Genomic DNA, 19657 nt, shown 5'->3' on the forward strand with positions numbered 1-19657 from the left:
CAGTCTCTGGGCTAAGCACCTGTTCTCTGCAATTTCTCTTTCCTAGGGCTGGGCCGGAAACAGGCCCAGAAAGTCCCACGAGCTTCCATGTTTCTTGCGTGCTCACTCTCCTACGCAGATCCTTACTTCTAACGTTCACGCACACAGATAAAGGTCTGTGAGAGCACACTCGGACTGCCCAACTAGATGGGAGGCTACGAGAGAACACAAGAGGTGTTAGGAGAGTGGAGAGAGAGTTCGAAAGATCGAGAGTGTCATGAAAGTCAAAAGGGTGTGGCGGGGTGGGAGGGCAGAAGGAGGGTGGGGGGGTAAAGGTAGAAAGAGAAACAGCAGAGCACATTTTGTTTTAAAATACCATTATGAAACCTAGTTATTTGTAAGCTAATAATTTTTCTTAGAAAGAGAGCATCTCGTGCTTCTGGAATCTGGCACCAAGGGACCATCTTAGTTCTGAAACTCAGAGTGGAGTGGGGCATCAAGACACCCACCCAGATCGTCTTGGCCTTCAGTCAAAACCAATGTCCTCTACAACTGTCGAAGAAAACAACCGGGAGCATCAAGAGAGAAGCAGAGAACCAAGGTGTCCTATAATAAACCTGGGTGACTATTCCACCCTGCCAAGAGTCAAGAGCTTTTGGCATACGCTAAAACACAATGGGGTTTGAGAACATCTGTACTATGGGAAAGAAAGTGGACACTTAAACACTGCTTGTTGCATTTTCATGAGGCTTCTGGTGGAATTCTAAGACAATACGGACAATGGAGGCTTCCAGGGCCTTCGAGGAGAGGGAATGGGGACTTGTTTACTGGTGACAGAGCTTCGACTTTTGCAAGCTGAAAGGAGTCTTGGAAATGGAGGTGAATGTTTCCAAGCAATGTGACTGTGCTTACAGCCACTGAACCGTACACTTGACAGTTACAGTAGGAAATGTTATGTTATGCATCTTTTACTACTGATTTCCAAAATGGACCAATGGCCCCTGCACTTGCTCGTCCTAGTGTGGATGGAATAGGCTTACCCTGAGCCTCTTCCTAGGAGAAGAGCTTTTGCCATGGTGCTTACACAGATGCTATATGCGGAACACATACATGTTCCCCCCAGGGGACCAGGAAGAAGCTGCATCGGGAGGACAGATGGCCGGGCTGGGGGGGGGGGTGGAGACCATAATGCAGTAGAGAGGAGGGGGCCCTTGCTCACGCTGGCACTGGGAGCTTCATTCTGCCATGGACAGGGTGAGGTGGCAGCGGACAATGACCCTCTTCCCCGTCTGCCTGGCCCTTGCCTTCTCCCTCACAGCCATGGGCAGCAGCCACTGGTGCGAGGGAATCCGACGAATAACAAAACCTCTGTGCCACGATCTCCTGGGGGGCTTGAACTGCATTCACTTCAGCCGGGCCAGCAGCAGCACGGGCAGAAGGCTCGATGACAACCAGGCTGTCCAGTACATCTGGGAGACAGGGGACGACAAGTTTATCCAGAGCAAGTTCCACGCAGGGCTTTGGCAGTCCTGTGAGGACAGCCTCAACAGCACAGGTGAGTGCAGTCCGTGTGTCCCCGGGCCTACAGTAGCAGGATGGCCCTGACAAGGGGTCCTAGGGTCACACTGCCTGGGTCTGAATCTTAGGTCTGCCATGGACTGTCTGTGTCGGCTTAAGCAAGTCCTTTACATCTGAGTCTCAGTTTTCTCCTCTGTAAAATGGGAACCATGGAGGTGCTTATGGAGGAAGTGCCTGACATACTTTTTATTAAGCGCAAGTGTTCACCCACTTGCCCCTTGTCTCTCAGTTTCTCGAGAATCAAAAAGTGGCCACTACCCACCTCCAAGCTGCATCTCTAAGACTCCTTTCTCGGTTTACAAGTGTGTTGTTGTTGCTACAGCTGTCAATGTCGTCCTCATTGTTGTTACTTGGGACAGGGTCTAACTTTGTAACCTTGGCTGGCCTCACATTCACGAAGAGAAATCGGCCTTCCAATGCTGAGATTGAAGTTGTGTGCGACCATGCCTAGCTTTAACTTTTTAATGTATGTGTGCCTTAATTTTTAAAGGAAGTTCATGAGAGAGAGAGAGAGAGAGAGAGAGAGAGAGGGAAGGAGGGAGGGAGGGAGGGAAGGAGGGAAGGAGAGGGGGAGGGGGAGGGAGGGGGAGAGGGAAAGAGAGAGGGAGAGAGAGAGTGTGTGTGTGTACATGCTCAGAGACCAGAAGAAGGCATCTAGAGTTACAGGCAGTTGTGAAACACCCGACTTGTTCTGGAAACCAAAGCCTACACCTCTGCAAGAGCAGCAGCAAGCTCCGAACACTGAGCCATTGCCCCAGTTCCTCCAATGCTGAGCCTCTCTTGCACTTTTTATGACTCTTGAAACAGGATCTATTTCAAACAAAAAAACAAAGCAAACACTCCCCGAACAGGTCTTAGCATCACCTAGCAGATCTATCACAATCATGACCAATACTAAGTTGGCCCTTTATCTCGGTCTGCCCTTGACACAGCCCTGCACACCGGATGTCCCTCCCTCCCTCCGCTCGGAAGCAGGAGACTGGGGCTCAGAAAATTATCACAGTGATAAGCTTTGTCCAGGGTCAGTCAGCCCCAATTCATTAATATCTTCCAGACTTTGTGGATGGAGGGTGGGGGCTGATGAAGTAAAGGGTGAGGAGAGAAGAAATAAATGTGGGGGGTAGTACATAGAGCAGAGTCTCCTCACAAAGAAGAGAAGACAGAGAAATGTCATCTGTGCTGCTACAGGCTGAGTCCTCTGCTCAGGGCTGATTGAGTTCCTCTCCTCAGGGCTGAGTCCCTCTGCTTTCACAACAAAGACCCCAAAGTGAGAAGGGGACGCCCCTAGCAGTCCCCACTTACATCCTCGGACTTATATTTCTCATTCAGCACACATCGCAGCTAGAGAAACACACCCCAGGACACAGAAGAGCCCTCTGGATAGAAGAGAGTTGGGGTATCATGGAGAATATTCACTAACAGGCATTTCTGTGCATGGCAGGAGGCTGGGGAAGCAGGGCTGTAACAGAGAGGGCAGCGCAGTGCTGAGAGCTAAAAGCCACTGGAAAATATCTACTGTAACAGTAAAACAAGAAAGGGTATGGTGATGGTTAAGACAGAGGCTCATCCACCCACCTTAGTGGACAAAGGAGGTGCTACTGAGGTCTGAAACGGGTGGCCATTGTATCAAGCCACATGTACCTTAGTTTTAAGTCTGTCTGTGTGTGTGTGTGTGTGTGTGTGTGTGTGTTGAAGGGGGCTATTATGTATGCATATATGTGGAAGCCAGAGGACAACCTCAGGTGTCATGATTCAGAATTCAGCCTCTCTCATTGGCCCTGATCTCACTAATGAAGTAAGAATAGCTGGCCAGCATACCACCCCAGGATTCTCCAATCTCCACTCCCCCACCATTGGGATTGCAGGGTAACATCACTATGCCCAGCATTTTAAGTTGGACTCTGATGATCAAACTCATGCTTTGAGGCAAGCAGTTTATCAACTGAGTTGTCCTTCCCAAGCCCCACACCTGGGATCGTAATAGATGCAGATCAGAAATCAGGGTGTTCCAGGCAGACAGAAATGAATTGACCTCATCTGAGGCAGCCAAATCAGGTTTTGCCACTAGAACACAGGGCAAGGAACAGGAGGAAGCCTCGGTACAGATCAGAGCTCATGTGGCCTTTACATGTCGCTGGGGCAGCTGTTCCTCCCTTGTATCAGGGGGAAAGCTAACTGGAGAAACTTGGCCATTGCACTGGTGTTGGTGTGCTATTGTGATGTCTGAGGGAGGAGGGCCTTCAATGGTGGCTGAGCTTGGGATGGGATTAGAAAATTAGAAAGATGCAAGAGGAGAAAAACTGTCTCAGCTAGACTTAAAGAAAGGGAAGGCTTGGACTTTAAGGAGGCCCAGAAGCAGGTATAAGCTGACCATCTGAGAGAGGTGTGTGTCCCTTGGTCACAGTAACATGAGGCTGGCACCTGGTACAAATTATCCCTAAGACTTCTGGTTAAGAAGTCGTTGGTCAGTATACTGGCTGGTATTGTGTCAACTTGACACAAGCTGGAGTTATCACAGAGAAAGGAGCCTCGGTTGAGGAAATGCCTCCATGAGATCCAGCTGGAAGGCATTTTCTCAACTAGTGATCAAGGAGGGAGGGCCCAGTCCATTGTGGGTGGTGCCATCCTTGGGCTGGTAGACCTGGGTTCTATAAGAAAGCAGGCTGAGCAAGCCAGGGAAGCAAGCCAGTAAGTAACATCCCTCCATGGCCTCTGCATCAGCTCCTGCTTCCTGACCTGCTTGAGTTCCAGTCCTGACATCCTTTGGTGATAAACAGCAATGTGGAAGTGTAAGCTGAATAAACCCTTTCCTTCCTAACTTGCTTCTTGGTCATGATGTGCAGGAATAGAAACCCTGACAGTCAGCTTATATGCATGTGCTGGGGAGGTCCTCAACCTAAAACAGGATCTGGGGGCATCATCAAGAGACTGTGAAGCTCTTTTGCACTCCTTCCTCTAGCACAGTGGTCCTCAGCCTTCCCAATGCTGCAACCCTTTACCACAGTTCATCATGTTGTGCTGACCCCAACCATAAAATTATCTTTATTGCTAATCCATAACTCTAATTATGCTACTGTTATGAATCATAATATAAATATTTTTGGAGATAGAGGTTTGCCAAAAACTGAGAACCACTTTAGAGGCTTTATAGGAAGACCTCTTGACATTTTTGTCAACCCAGGAATACACACACACACACACACACACACACACACACACACACACACACACACACACCACTTCCACCTGGATGGTAATACTAGAGGACCTTTCCTACATCAACTGGCACCTATGCTAAACTTTAAAGAAGACTGATGTTCTTGGCGATTCTAAACAATCTTGAGTAAAAATCAAGGATGTGTTTCTTGGTTCCTTTCCAACTCTGTGCACCTCTGTTCTTGAGTTCAGGATGCAAAGGGCCTTTAACAGGACCTCACTGGAAAATAAAAAGAGAGTTTAAGACTAGACTGGAAATGATTTCATATTATACTTTTTCTTGGAAACTCAGAGTGTCCATTAGCGTACAAAATACCTCTGCGAAGTTGTTGTTTTTTTTTTTAACTAATTAGTCCAACACATCCCAAAGTTTCCCAAATTAACCACAGAAGAGGTTTCTCCATTCATATATATTTATATTATTTATATGAGAATGACAGTGAGAAACTGTTATAGAAGAGCATGTGTGCCATCGAAGGCTGCCTTGCTAGACTGATGAACTTGAACTTGGACCTTGCACTCTTCTCTCTGACTGTTCCTGTTACCCCACAATCTAATAACTACTGTGAATGCTTTCTTCCCATTTGACTAAAGCTCTTCCACTACATTGCCATTGTTTTAAGAAGAAAGAAAGAAGATATATTCCCAGAAAGAATTCACCGTCCCAGAACACACCATCCTCTCTGTGTTTTGCAGGATGTACCTAAAGCAAAAAAAAAAAAAAAAATTAGTGTTCAGCTTTTACTTGATATTGGGACTAATTAATACCAAACATATTAGAGGGTGAATCAAAGCTAGATACTAGAAGTTACAAATGTTGGGACTGGAGAGATGACTCAGCGGTGTAAAGCAGTGGCTGCTCTTCTGGAGGTCCTGAGTTCAGTTTCCTGCAACTTCATGGTGGCTCATGACCATCTGAAAGAAGATGTGATGTCCTCTCCACACAGGTGTACATGAAGACAGAACGCTCACACATTAAACACAAGGATCATCATCACAATAAATGAAGCTACAGGTGCCAAGGGCTCACAGAGGCGGTAACAGACATGGTTGGCCTTTGAGTTCAACTCAGCATTGAGGTCAGGTCCTCTTGGGAGCTCAACACAGACAGATGCTTTGCTTTTGCAACGGGGGAGATTTGGATTCTTCAATCTCCCAATTGAAAAATCTATTTAGAGCTTTACATGGGCCCCCAAAGGCTTGTTTGTGATAGGGTACACGGAACAAAGCACAAACTGCATCACAAGCACCCCGGGACTCAGGGCAAAAGCGCGGGGGGGGGGGGGATCGGTCAGAACAGAAATGAAGAAGTGGTACAAGCGACAAGCGGTGGAGAGGGCGCTGAGGGCGTGGAATGGGCTCAGTGTCGCTGGACTCTGGTCTCAGGGAAGAGGTTCCTAACCAATGCAGGATTTAAGGGTGTGTCAGCACCCCAGTTCTGTGGCCCGGAACCTGGCTGGGGAAATATTCCCCAGATAAATCAGCTCATCTCTCTGAGAGTGGGCCCTGCAGTGCTTTAGAAGGGAGATTACGTCTCTTTTCCCCCCCCCCCCCCGCACTCTGAAATAAATGTCTGCGACGAAAGCTCGGGGAAGAGTCGAGGCTCCCGTCTTTTCCTTCCATGGCCGAGTCTTCGGATCAATAAAACGTGCTTGAGTAGACCCTGAGCTGTCGTGCTGAACTCAGGGCATTCAGACAGGGGCACATGGGTAGCCCTGGGACCTTGATTCCGAGGCGGAATAGAGCACCCAGGGCCTGTACGCATTCTCCTACGGCTGGCTTGATGTGCCTCTTGGCTGCTCATGCGCTGCCAAGCTATGTAGCACCCGCCTCTCTGGCTTCACGGGATTTGTAAAGATTTTTCTTCTTAATCCTGCTGGCTTTGTTGAGAAGGAACACCGTTTTTGAGGATTCACATTAATCAAGGGGTCACTCAGGTCTAGCTCTCTGGGCCCAGCTAATCTTGTCCATCTAAGCTATTAGGAATTCTCTTAATCGGTGCAGCTGATCTTCTGGAGCTCTGTGCCCTGCCCCTGATCTGCTCCTGGCTCCCTCTGCCCCTGCCCTACCCCAGCCTTACCCCAGCCTTGCCCCAGCCTCTCCCCTGCCTTGCCCCTACCCTGCCCCTGCCCTTACCCTGCCCTGGCTTCTCCCCCTCCCCATCACTGTTGGAAAAGACAGCTCTCCTCAGAATAAGGACACTCACTCCTTTCATGTGCTTGGGATGTGGCTTGAGGGTATCTCTCAAAGGTTCAAGTACTGAGCCTCGTCCCAGTGCAGTGGTTCAAGGCAGTAGGAATTTTTTCAGAGGTGGGACCTAGTGAGAGATGATTGGATCATTGGCTGCTACCCTCTTTCTCCTGGGAGCCTGGTTAGTCCTTCCTGTCACACAGTGGCCACTCACTACCTCCTATACCTACTCCCACCAGGACAGCGTCTGCCATGTGTAATTTAGCTGGAAGTCCAGACCCTTGTCAGAGCCAAGCAGAAACTAGGCTCTTGCGCTTACAGATTCAGAATTGTAAACTAAAAAAGACTACTTATTCTCTTTGTAAAGTATCCAGACTTGAGTGTTTTGCTATAGCAGAAAACAGACTAATATACATCTCTATACATTAGGAAGAGAGATAGCAAGTAGCGATATGGAGAAATGTACCAATGCTCAGGTAGGAGAACCCCATTTTCTTTTCCTTCCTTCCTTCCTTCCTTCCCTTCCCTTCCCTTCCCTTCTTTCCTTCCTTCCTTCCTTCCTCCCAGCACTAGGAATTAAACCTAGGGCTTTGCAAATGCTAGGCAAACGCCCTACTGAGCCACACCCACAGCCCCGAAAACCCCACTTTCAGTCTCTTACTCTATCAACGTGTACCTTGTTTTGAGCCTGGCTTTTAAATCTGCAAGACAGAGAGCCTCGTACTGGCCTCTATCAGCATTTAAGCACAAAAAATGCTTGCGGCAATCTATAACATGTTTTCACGGCTACCTTACTATAAAGTCCAGAAAGTTCCTGTGGTGGTGGAGATGGTGACAGAAGCACACTCGGGGACTGGACTGCCACATAGTGTGTGTGTAGTGTCTCCCCTCAGCTCCTGCATACACCCCAAGCATGCACACACACACACACACACACACACACACACACACACACCTGCTGCTGCTGCCCAGCTCCCTTTCCCCCCACTCCCTCCACCAGCCCCCCCACCTACCCTCTCTCCTCCATTTTGCTCTATTCCCACCCTCCCACCATTAGAGAAATCACTTTCCCCCAGCCATGAGGGATCCTTTCTAGCTTCTGCTTTTACTAATGTTTACTTCCTCCTGGACATGCATAATTAAGGGTAACATGCTAGACTAGGCCTGGAAAAAGGTATGATATTTGTCTTCCTGGGCCTGGGTTACCATTCATAAAGAAACGTTTTCTAGTTCCACACAACTTTCTGTAAATTCATTTTTCCTCACAGCTGAACAGAATTGTACATACACAGAACATTTTCACCATCCGTTTGTCTGTCTGTGAAACGGTGTTTGGCGATGATCTCCTTGTCTTCTAGGTGAGCGGTGCAGGTGCTTCCTGGGGATAGTTCCCACTGAGGGACAAGGTAAGCATCATGCTTGCAGCCAGGGTCCCTCGCAATTTGAACGGCTCCAATTGTCTTATTGGAAGTGGGGGAAACAATGAGGTGGTTGGATATGGGTTTCCTGTGAAGTTAACTGAGACTCAGTTCACTCATAGTATAGCCCTGATGTGCTAGAAGATGGTCGCCAGGTTCACAAAGGGACAGGAAACTTGTCCGTAGCTTCCCGAACCATAAATATTTCCATTGTGGCCAACCTCATGATCTGTGGGTAAGGAAGAAGCCCAGTTGACTACCATTGCCTTGAGTGGGCTTTCTTCTTTCCATTCCCCATTCAGTTTCTGCTTGCTGTCTCGGTGCCTGCTCTTCCAGCAAGAATATAGGCTTTATAAAGCCACAGAGAGGACCTTGCTAGACTTGGGCATTTCTCTGTCCCATCCGCTGTCTTGCCTGGCTGATAGTGGACTCCCTTCTGTTCCCTCTGTGCATTCTGCTCCACCCCACATTCAACACAGCTCCAGTTGTACTCCTAGCAAGAATGAACAAGCAGCTTGCATGGAAACATGCAATACTGGCGGAACTGGAGCCCATCCAAAGCTCTTAAAGCCTTAGACCCTTCTGCTCTCCCATTAGGTATCTTCTTTTATAGATTTGGGGAATGGAGAATCTGCACTCTTTTTGCAGGTGTCTGTGGAGGTCAGACAGGGAGTAGGACCCCCTGGGACTGGAGTTACAGATGTTTGTCTCACCAGATTTGGATGCTGGTCCTCTTCAAGAGTACCAAGTGGTCTTAGCCACAGAGCTATCTCACCAGACCCCACGCATCTCCTGTAAAGAGTAGAGACAATGTCTCCACTGGAATCAAAATAATGTGCTGACCCTTAAGCTGGAGAGTGGGCATTCCCAGAATCTCTTGCATCCCTGTGCCAGGGTTTTGTTTATGTTTTTCCTCCCTCCAGTGGGCAACATTTATACCCATCTTCTTGAGACCCTGAGATTCCATTGACCCACGAAGTTCCTAAGACTCAATAATGGTCTTCACATTGAAAGCTTGCAGTATCGAGGCATCTCACATAACTACCACTTTTGTGAGTTCACAGGGAGTACTTAACACTGGAAGCTTGGTCCCCAGGGTAGAATAACTAAGAGGTGGAGACCATGGGAGGTTTAAAATCATTTGAGGTGCTGCTCAGAAGGAATTGATGTAGCTCCCTTGTGCTAACCCTGAGTTACTTCCCATGAAAGAGAAAAAGATGAAAGAAGAAGAAGAAGAAGAAGAAGAAGAAGAAGAAGAAGAAGAAGAAGAAGAAGAAGAAGAAGAAGAAGAAGAAGAAGAAGAAGGAAATGAAGTAGGAGGAGGAGAGGAAGAAGAAAAAAGACAGAAGCAGTCTGGCTTCTCCCTGTCCCTCTGGCTTCACGTTACCTTGGAATATATGATCCCACCATGATGCCATACCCATGGTGTAATAAGATAACTAAGGAAGTTTTGCAAGAACCTGGTCCATGCTATTTGAACTTTATAGCATCCAAAACTGTGAACGTAATATACCTTTGTGTTTACAATATATCAAGCATCCAGTCCCTTGTTATAAGAACAGAAACTGTGTCGGTAATAAAACCAAAGAATCAAACCTTCTAGTTATGAATTCTGAACTTTCATTGTATCTGTCCTTTCTGTTTATAGGAGTTTTATGGCTCTCCATTGGGGCTGAAGTCTTGGATGTCTTCCTGATACTGACAGGTGCCATCCTCCTGGGCTTCAGTGTACATTGTTACAGTTCCAGATGCAGCTGGATCAATGTGGATGCCTCGGTGGCCCTCCTCATGGTGCTTGCAGGTATTTCCTAGCGTGAACAGTTTATCCCAGCCTTCTCCAGGGAGAACATGATGCTTCAAGCCACGGAATAGGCGGGCTGGCCTCCAGTCACAGCCAGCTCAATAAAAGAGCTAGTCTACTGGATAAGTCACTGGACTGATTCTGCTGGGCGGATATGGGGTTGAAAAGGAAGAAGATGGGCACAGGTAGAGAGAAATATTTACCAGTTGGTGTTACAGTCAGGGAAGAGGCTGCACTGGTGTTGAGAATATCAATGAGCTCACATAGCGGAAAGGTTAAACTTGGGTGCACGGAGGAGTCCTCCTGAGGCCAAGCCTCTGTTACAAGTTTGCAAATATATTGTATATATTTAACATATGCTTGCTTATATGCATATATATATATATATATATATATATATATATATATATATATAGTAACTCTAGGAGAGTTACTTAACTATTATCAGTCTTTTAGCTAGGCTCTGGTGAAGACAACATAAGAGTGTACCTACTATATAAATTTTGGTGTCTTAAAAATTATCACCAATGTTTGGTATCAATGTTCCACAAAGAACTCTTTATTTTTTAACACTACCTCTGCTCTCCAAGCAACTTAGCTTGGCCTTCTAAGGTCCTCAAGTTAATGTCTCCACTAAGATAGCATCCTGAACATGTGGCTTCCTTCCAGGACACATTACATTCCGTTAATGGCTATCAGTCCAATTCGTGCGTCACTCCTGTGTTTGATGAACCGAACATCTTGCCCAGGTCATAGCTATGACACGTAGTAAGATAGACTCCAACTGCTACATCTTCCATAGCAAAGAGCTGGGCCACAGGCATGTGGGAATTCCTACTCAGGTCCTGGTATCTACTATGTTTTCTTGGTTGTGATCAGGCCTGTTTGTGGGTGTCCCCTCAATTTCTACTATGAGGATGAAGTATCAGATGAGTGTTTCAGGATGCATATGTGCACATACCACATAAAGATCTGTGGAGGCTAGAGTGCTGACAGCATCCAGCACATGTAGGGTAGAGAAAATTTTCCACTGTGCTATGTTCATTCTTAAGTGTGACTCATGAAACTTTGCTTGCACAGGACTCCTAGGCATGGTGGCTCACATGATGTATACAACTAGTTTTCAAATCACTGTGAACCTCGGACCAGAAGATTGGCGGCCTCAGTCATGGGACTATGGCTGGTCCTATTGGTAAGTTTCTTGGTTACAAGCACTGATGAACCAAGAGATGAGCATAGATTTTTGCAGGTAAATAGACAATATGATAGATCTGGTACCTGCTACGCTTGTTTTTCTTGACTGGTACTGTAACCTTCCTATAACCCAGTCTTCTCAGAAGTAGAGTAAAATTATCTACCAGTTTCTTATTTAAAATCTTAATAGAAGATATTTTGATTATATTCTCTTCCAACTCATCCGAGATTCTCTCTATCTCCCAACTGACCCAATATCATTCCCCCTGTGGAAAAATCAAAATCAAGACAAATAAACAAAGAAAACCCAATAACACACAAAAAAGCCAAAACAAATTCTCTCTGTGTGTATGTATGTGTGTGTGTGTGTGTGTGTATGAGAAAGAGAGAGAGAGAGAGAGAGAGAGAGAGAGAGAGAGAGAATTCATTTTGTGTTGGCCAAATACTCCTATACTCCTGAGTATAGGGTCTACCCAGAAATGTTGATTGACACTGAGAGCATTTATTCATAATTTTCTGATGCCTGGAACTTTTAAAAAGCTTTTTTTAAAAAAAATCAAGGCAGAAATTTACTGTGGATTACATTATGACAACTAGAGGCACAGGAGAGTCGGCCACTTAAATAAGAATCCCCAACACACTCCATGTAGCACTGGCTTGACCCACAAACCACTAGGGTCAGCCGTACCACCAAGATTTCAAATCTTACCTAGCAACTACACCCACCAGCCAATCACAGCTTCCCAGCTCCTGATGACCACAGGACAGCTTATCCACTTTTCTTTTTCAATAGCCAACTTTTCCCTCTGTTCTCCAGAATGCCAGAGGCCACACCTGTCAGCCCAGGGGTTCCTGATTGCACTTTTAGTCATTATTTGTGCCAAATAAAATCTTTACCTCCCTGTAAAACTCACTTTTGGCAAACACTCCCTCATTCCACCGTTAAGCTTCGAGATGCACCTGTTTTTAGAGCCGTCTCAGCTTTGGTCTCCCCAGTCTGAGGATATTAATATTTACAACTGGGACTCTGTACACCATGCCTTCCACCTGGGTCACTGGGGTACCTTCTTTCTTGACTAGCGCCTTCTTAACCTGGTTCTCAGGCTCTGTCACTGGTGTGATGCACAGGTGAAAGATCAGTGCAGAGAGGGTGGCTACTTTAACCCTTGCATACCCAGAATGATGTTTATTTGGTACTCTGGGTTTCATCATCCAGCAAAGAAAAACAATACCCCAAAAAACCTGAAAATCATTTGCCCTTGTTTTTAAGGCATTGCTGTTTTCTTCTGAGTGCATTGCTGCTATTTTTAGGTTTAACACCATTCTGACCCAATCTGCTGCTTTCTTGATAAGGGTCGGGATGTTCCTGGGTGGGGTGTTCTTTCTACCACCCTCCTCCCACTTTCATGTGCTTGCAGGCTGCTTAGCTTTCGTCCACACTTCAGGCACATTTATTCTGTGTTACTTCATTCCCTATTTCTTCTCCTTGGTTTTCTGTTCTCTTAGAACTCTTCCCAGCTGGGTCTCTGGCTTGACTAGCCAAAGGTTGTATTCCTTTCCTGACTGAGTGCCTTAGTCAGGGTTTGTATTCCCGCACAAAGCATCGTGACTGAGAAGCAAGTTGGGGAGGAAAGGGTTTATTCAGCTTACACTTCCGCATTGCTGTTCATCACCAAAGGAAGTCAGGATAGGAACTCACACAGGGTAGGAACTTGGAGGCAGGAGTGGATACAGAGGCCATGGAGAGTTGCTGCTTACTGGCTTGCTTCCCCTGGCTTGCTCAGCCTGCTTTCTTATAGAACCCAGGACTACAAGCCCAGGAATGGCACCACCCACAATAGGTCCTCCCACCATTGATCACTTATTGAGAAAATGCCTTACAGCTGGATCTCATGGAGGCATTTCCTTAAGGGAGGCTCCTTTCTCTGTGATAACTCCAGCTTGTGTCAAGTTGACACACAAAACCAGCCAGTATGCCTAGCCTCTTTCTCTTTTTGTTTCTTGGGTAGGAGGGGTGGGGATGTCCTCTGCTTGTTTTCTAACCTTACTTGTAAGACTATGCAATAGACTTCCTTCTTGTCTTCTAGGAACCCTCCTCTGAATACTGTGTGTTGCCCATTCCTCCCCATAAACCCTGCAGTCCCCTCCCTTATCATTTCCCATGGAGTGCAGAACTTTATAATCTGCTTCAACAGAAAGTCCACCTGTGAAAGGAAACCTCCAAACCATATTCCAAGACATACCTGAAGGCCCAAAACGGCATTCACTGTGGGCCATAACAATGTCTCTACCTCCAAGCAGGTGTCTGCCCCCAGAGCAGCTCTGGAACTGCACGCTAGGTCTTTCCTAACTATGCCTTCTGTTGCAGGCTTGCCTGGGGATCTTTCGCTCTCTGTATGGCTGTGTCATTGTCGACCATGAGCAGATACACCACCGCCCAGGCAGAGATGCCAAAGGCACAGAAAGACGGTCCATGCCCTCAGTACAACACCCCACAGCCTGAGGCTTCACAGAAGGTTTGGCAAACAGGAGCTGCTCCCCATGCTGTGGAACAAGTCTTTGAGAATGTTCCTGGGCACCGGCCCCCAGGCACAAGAGGCAGTGTTCATGTGCTAGCAAGTTCCGCAGGTGCAGATGAGCCAGGCATTTATTATCACAATGAACACCACTGGAGTGGAGTTCGGAAGGCCATGGTATAGGTGAACTTTCCACTACCGTGCTTCGGACTTAGCATCTCATGTGTCCTACAAATACCTGTATCTTTAGAGGAAATAGTGTCTACAGAAGACATCTACCATTAACACCCTGGTATAAAGGAACATCTGAGGCATCTCTAAGTTTAATAAATATCTCCAAAGAGTGTCAGATCATTAAAGAATTAAGGGGAAACATAATAAAGGACTCCCCATCCCTTATGACAGAAGATATGTCACCCACACAAATTCAGTGACAGACAAACCTGGAGTACATTTCTCTAGTTGATGCAGGAAATATGAGGCCATACTTTGAATTGTAGTTTTTATTAAGAAGATAGAATTTTTAAAATCAATGATGTTGCCTAAAAATATCCTTTACCAGGTTTGGAGACACAGGTCTTTAATCTCACAACTCAGGAGGCGGAGGCAGGTGCATTTTTGTGAGTTCAAAATCAGCCTTGTCTACATAGCCAGTTCCAAGACAGCCAGAGCTAAGTAATAGAGAAATGGGACCTGAAAATTAATTCCTAATATCTACTCACAGTGAGGCCAGTTAGGAAGGACTAGAAAGGAGAGAAAGGAGAAGCCTGACATCTTATCACAGTGAAGCAGAGCAAATGTTTGGATTGCCCTGCTTAAGTTAAATCACCAGGCATTCTTGCCTCTAAAAATAAACTCTGCCAAGCACGCAGGCCTTGTGGGCGGTGGCACTGTGCTCAGGATTTCCTGGTGCATTCATTTATGACACTGCATGAGTCTGTCCCCTGTCCCATACATGGCATGAGATTAAGCCACGGGTTGTCAGGCATGTGGAACATTTTGGAAGGGAACAGAGACTGCTAAATCCCAAGAACCTAAACGTGTCCTAGCCCAGGATAATTTAAAAGAATTTACATTTATTTGTTTATGTATTTATTTGTGTGTGCGTACATGCCTGAGTGTGTGTGTGTGTGTGTGTGTGTGTGTGTATACATACCACAGTTCACAGGTAGAGGCCAAAGGGCAATTTGCAGAATTGAGTCTCTCTTTCCACCCTGTGGATCCCAGGGATCAAACTCAGGTCTTTAAATTTGGTGGCAAACTCTTTGCCTGGTGAGCTGTCTTACTAGTCCTTCAGAGTCATATTTTTTTCATTGAATTTATGTGGTTAGTAAATACATCTCTGAGGAAAAAAGCTAGATGTCCACAATAAAACATTAATTTGCTTATACTGAAATTAAGATATACTATCGAAGAGTAATGGGGAAAATGCAACTAGTTTCTTCATGTTTAGGATTCAGGTTGATCAACTGTCTGTTAATTGTTGGTGGTGTGATTTGTTGTACAGTGCTTCAAACCCAGCTTCTCCCATCTCAGAGATGAGCATTGGTGTTCCCCAGGCCTTTAACCCTCCCACAACAGAAGGACTGATACTGGATAACCTCTGCCCTTTGCAGCACGTGGCTTCTTCCATAGGGTTCATCACTCTGCATGTGTGTGCAGGGAGATCTTGGATAACATCCTGGTGTCAAGTGGAATCTGGTCCCAGAGAAGAGGAAATCCTTAGAAATGTTCCCCAAGAGACACTCAACTGTTGGATGAATCAGCCTACAGCTGATAATGCCACGGAAGAAATAAATCCTCTGGAGTTAGGTAAACAAAACTGATGTCAAAGGGGCCAGCAACTGACGTCGAGTGAAAACAGGTTTTTGAGCTCTGAAGACACTTGCTCTCTTTTAATATCCTAAAAATATTGATTGTGCACCAGGTGTGGTGGTACATGCCTATAACACTCAAATAGACCGGTATCTAAGTTACCTGTATGCAGCATAAGGCATTTTCAAAGAAAGGGAGCATTTGCCCTTGCATGACCCTATTGCTGGTTACGAAACAAATACATGTCATTCCCATCTGCCAGAACACACACACACTGCCACATCTTAATTCTTCAGTGTTTTAAAATGATTTCTTGACACTTCTGTTCCCTCATACAGAACATAAATTTATTTTCTGAGTCTATGTAAACATTGCTCCATGTATCTCCAACAACTAAATTTATGTTTGACAATTGTGTGTGTCTCAGAGACAGCCAAGATCAAGGGATGAAAACCCACAGGCTGTTTTAACCTGAAAGCTCTCTGTCCTTGGTTAACCCATCAGTAAATTTTATCAGGCATCTACAATGTCACAGGCACCATGACATCTCTCCTGCATGGAAGGATTTAGGATTCTGGCTGGGGTCAGTGCTTGAAGAACTGTTCAATGAGGCTGAAGTAAGATTTGCTCATGAAGCATCTGATCCCTTACACACAAACAAGGAATATGTAGCTAGAGCCCTGGGTGTGTAACATAATTGGGACTGAGACTAACTTGTCTCTGTTGGTCACAGAAAAACTCCCACCTTGTATGCAGTAGGCAAGAAAAGAGCAGATTGGAAAATCGTCCCGTTTTCTGAAGATTTAAGGGCATGTCAAGGACCCACCTAGTTCACTAACAGTATTTGTTGCTCTCTTTAGTAACATTGCCTAGAAAGGAACAGCAGAAAGAGCCAGAGTGATCGATCATGAGTTGTTGCGTGCAGCAAGGGAATAAGGTCTTCTACACAAAAATGTGGAAGAAAAAAAAAAAAGATGTCAAATTGAAAGCAAAAGGCTTGCAAACTGAAGAAGGGAACTCAAGTGAGCTGCGGCCATGATAGAAGGAACTGAGATGGAGACAACTCCGAGTCCGTCCTGCATGGATATCAGCTCTAAGCTCACCTGTGACCCGTTCCAGGCACTAAAGAAGCACTTCGAGACAGACCCCAGCCCTAATGAACAAGGAGACTCTGGAGGCCTTGGCTGATTCACTCAATCTGACAAAAGAACAGATCAGGATTTGGTTCCTACATCGACTGCATGAGATGGAGCTCAAGCAGTTGTCCAAGGCCCACACATCTGAGCTGGAGTCAGGGAAACATACTTTTCAGCCTCGATTTGTCAGAAGCGATAGTCAAAGTGTAACCTAATTCATTTAACACTCTATCAGCACAAGGTTTGTGAAAGTGACTCCGCGCCCATTGGACCAGCCAAACAGAACCCGGAGGAGTCCTCCCAAAATGACCCTGGACTGCCCGAAGCTTTGGAAGCCCTGGAGAGTACCACTCTCTTCTGGGTACCAAAGCAGGGACGGCATGTCACAAGATTTCTGACTCCCTGGCATGTCTAGCATATGCTCTTTCTGTTAATGTTTTTTCAACTTGGTGCAGGGGGCTGTTGGGTCTTATGTCTATCGATGGTATATTAATAATAAATCTAGCTGTTCCCAAGGGGAAAAAAGAAAAGAAAACAAGAGATGTGAGGAGGACAGACAAGACAGCAAGAATTCAGACAGAATCCACCTGATTCTCTCTCTTCTCTTGCTTATTAAATTTTATTTTATTTAAATAATAAGTTATTATTATTTGATTTATTAATAATAAATAAATAAAACTTATTAAAAATAGATTGTTAATTATGAAATTAATTTGCTGTACGTTATATGAAATAACAGGACAGACACTTGTGTCCCCAGTACTCAGATTCAACATAAGTGCTTCTTCCAGTGGCTGCCACTCATCTCCCTTGATGAGAAAAGAAACGGAATAAAATACAACATGAACCCTTCCCGTCCTGTCCTCTCCCAAGACCCACACAGTGCCTGGGAACCATGGGCATTACTCCTGCCGTGACTAATCATGTTTGTCTCCTGTAACTGTTTCCATAACCACAAAAACCCTGTCTTGAGAAAAAAAAAATCACAGAAATAAAACCAACTGATTCTATTGTGTCTCGAAGGAGATCACATCATTTCCTTTCCACATTTTTATTATGATGAGATGCATCATGTAATTTTCCCTTCCTGCCCATTGCAAGTACACAGGTCAGTGTCCTCAAGAACATTAGCATAGAAGTGTGGCCAACTCCACTGTCCGCCCCAGAATGCCTTCCTCTCCCAGGGGGAGCCATATACCCATTAAACACTCCCTGACCTCTCTCCTTAGCTCCTGGCAATCAGTGTTTCTTCTGCCTCCAGGAATCTGACCACTCTGGGAACCTCACAAACGTGAGACCATGCAGAATTTGTCTCTTTGCAACCGGGTAATTTCACATGAGAGGATGTCTGGGGGTGCATGTACATTGCGTGTGTCACATTTTCTTTTTTTTTTAAGGGTGATCAATATTCCATAAAATTACTTTTGTCAGACACCAGTCTGTCCTAACAACCCACAGTAGCGAGTCCCTGGCCTATCCAACCTTGTTTCTCTCTCTCTACCAGCCATCCCCCTTATGCATGAAGACCTTCGAAGATGGGGCCTCCATTGCAATGGATCTGTTAGATTCATTTTGCACAACAAATTCTTACTTCAAGCCAGAAGGAAACCAGCAAGCTAACTGACCTTGCATATCAGCTTAGACACCTTGCATGTGAGGTGAAGGTAACACTGTTTAGAAAGGCAGACATACAAACACAAACTGCCTCATTCAACACCATCATCCTCACCTACGACCTTCAAGAATATCACATAGCTCAAAGTCCGGCAGAAGATGACATTTCCTATGCTCATATGGACAACTCCGATCCTTCAGCCAAACACGTCTAATATGCTCAGGAATGGCTCTGCTGCCCACTGAGAGAAGTCATGAAGAAGAACGAACATCAACAAGAGGAGGGCATTTCTCAGCCTGTGGGTCATGACACCTTTGGGGGTTGAATGGCCATTTCACATGGGTCATCTAAGACTATCAGAAAACACAGACATTTACATTAAGATTCATAATGATATCAAAATTACAGTTATGACATAGCAACAAAAATAATTTTTGGTTGGGGGCTTACCATAACATGAGAGACTGTATGAACAGGTTACAACATTAGGAAGGTTGAGAACCACTGAAATAAAGACCTACCAGGAAGAAGAAGAGGCTGGAACAGCCCTAATGATGGACCAGACCTTGTCAAAGTGCTAAACACACCATGTCTTATACCACGATTCTCCACAATGATGCAGTGTGGAATATGGAGTGCCCCTTATCCAAGATGCTTAGGAGCGCGGCTGTTTCCCGTTGATTTGGTGGAGTTTCTTTTTGTTTTGTTTGTTTGCTTATTTATTCGTTTGTTTGCTTGTTTAAATATTTGCACATATAAGTTAAAGTATCTCGGGAAAGGGACCCAAGCCAAACACGACATCCACATTTCATGTCTGCCTTCTACACACAGCCTAGGAAAGAGTTTGTGCCATGACTTAAATCATGCAATACATAACACAGAGCATCGAAGATTAATATTTCCACTGGTGTCACAGTAACACAAAGATTTTGGGACCCGCAGCGTCAGATCTCTAGACTAGGGAGGCCCAATGTGGGTTGAGCACTGTCAGTATCCCTGCTTCAAAAATTCGGAAGGCTGAAGTCCGGATCCTAGCAGACTGCCTTCCATCCTCATCCGTCCTCATCATCTCCAGGTGGAACTGCAATGGTGGAGAACACTTGGTTTTCTATGTGGATGAGTGCAGGGGTCAGAGGAAGGGGGCAAGGGAGCTCTACATCATCTCTTCAGTGATGAGCTGTGTGTGCCAAAGCTTCTAA

At 45.7% G+C, this 19657-nt stretch overlaps 1 protein-coding gene across 1 annotated transcript; it reads left to right on the top strand.

Moving 5' to 3' along the window:
* Positions 1 to 1224: 1224 nt before the first annotated feature.
* Positions 1225 to 19657, top strand: GSG1L2 (GSG1 like 2; the record flags this gene model as incomplete). Its single annotated transcript, XM_080922383.1, has 7 exons — positions 1225 to 1534; positions 8322 to 8369; positions 10030 to 10182; positions 11263 to 11374; positions 13745 to 14069; positions 17079 to 17204; positions 19475 to 19657. The coding sequence occupies 7 exons, from the start codon at positions 1225 to 1227 to the stop codon at positions 19655 to 19657; spliced, it is 1257 nt and encodes a 418-aa protein (XP_080778509.1).

Source organism: Micromys minutus (genome assembly GCF_963924665.1).
Source record: "Micromys minutus genome assembly, chromosome: 10".
Lineage (NCBI taxonomy): Eukaryota > Metazoa > Chordata > Mammalia > Rodentia > Muridae > Micromys > Micromys minutus.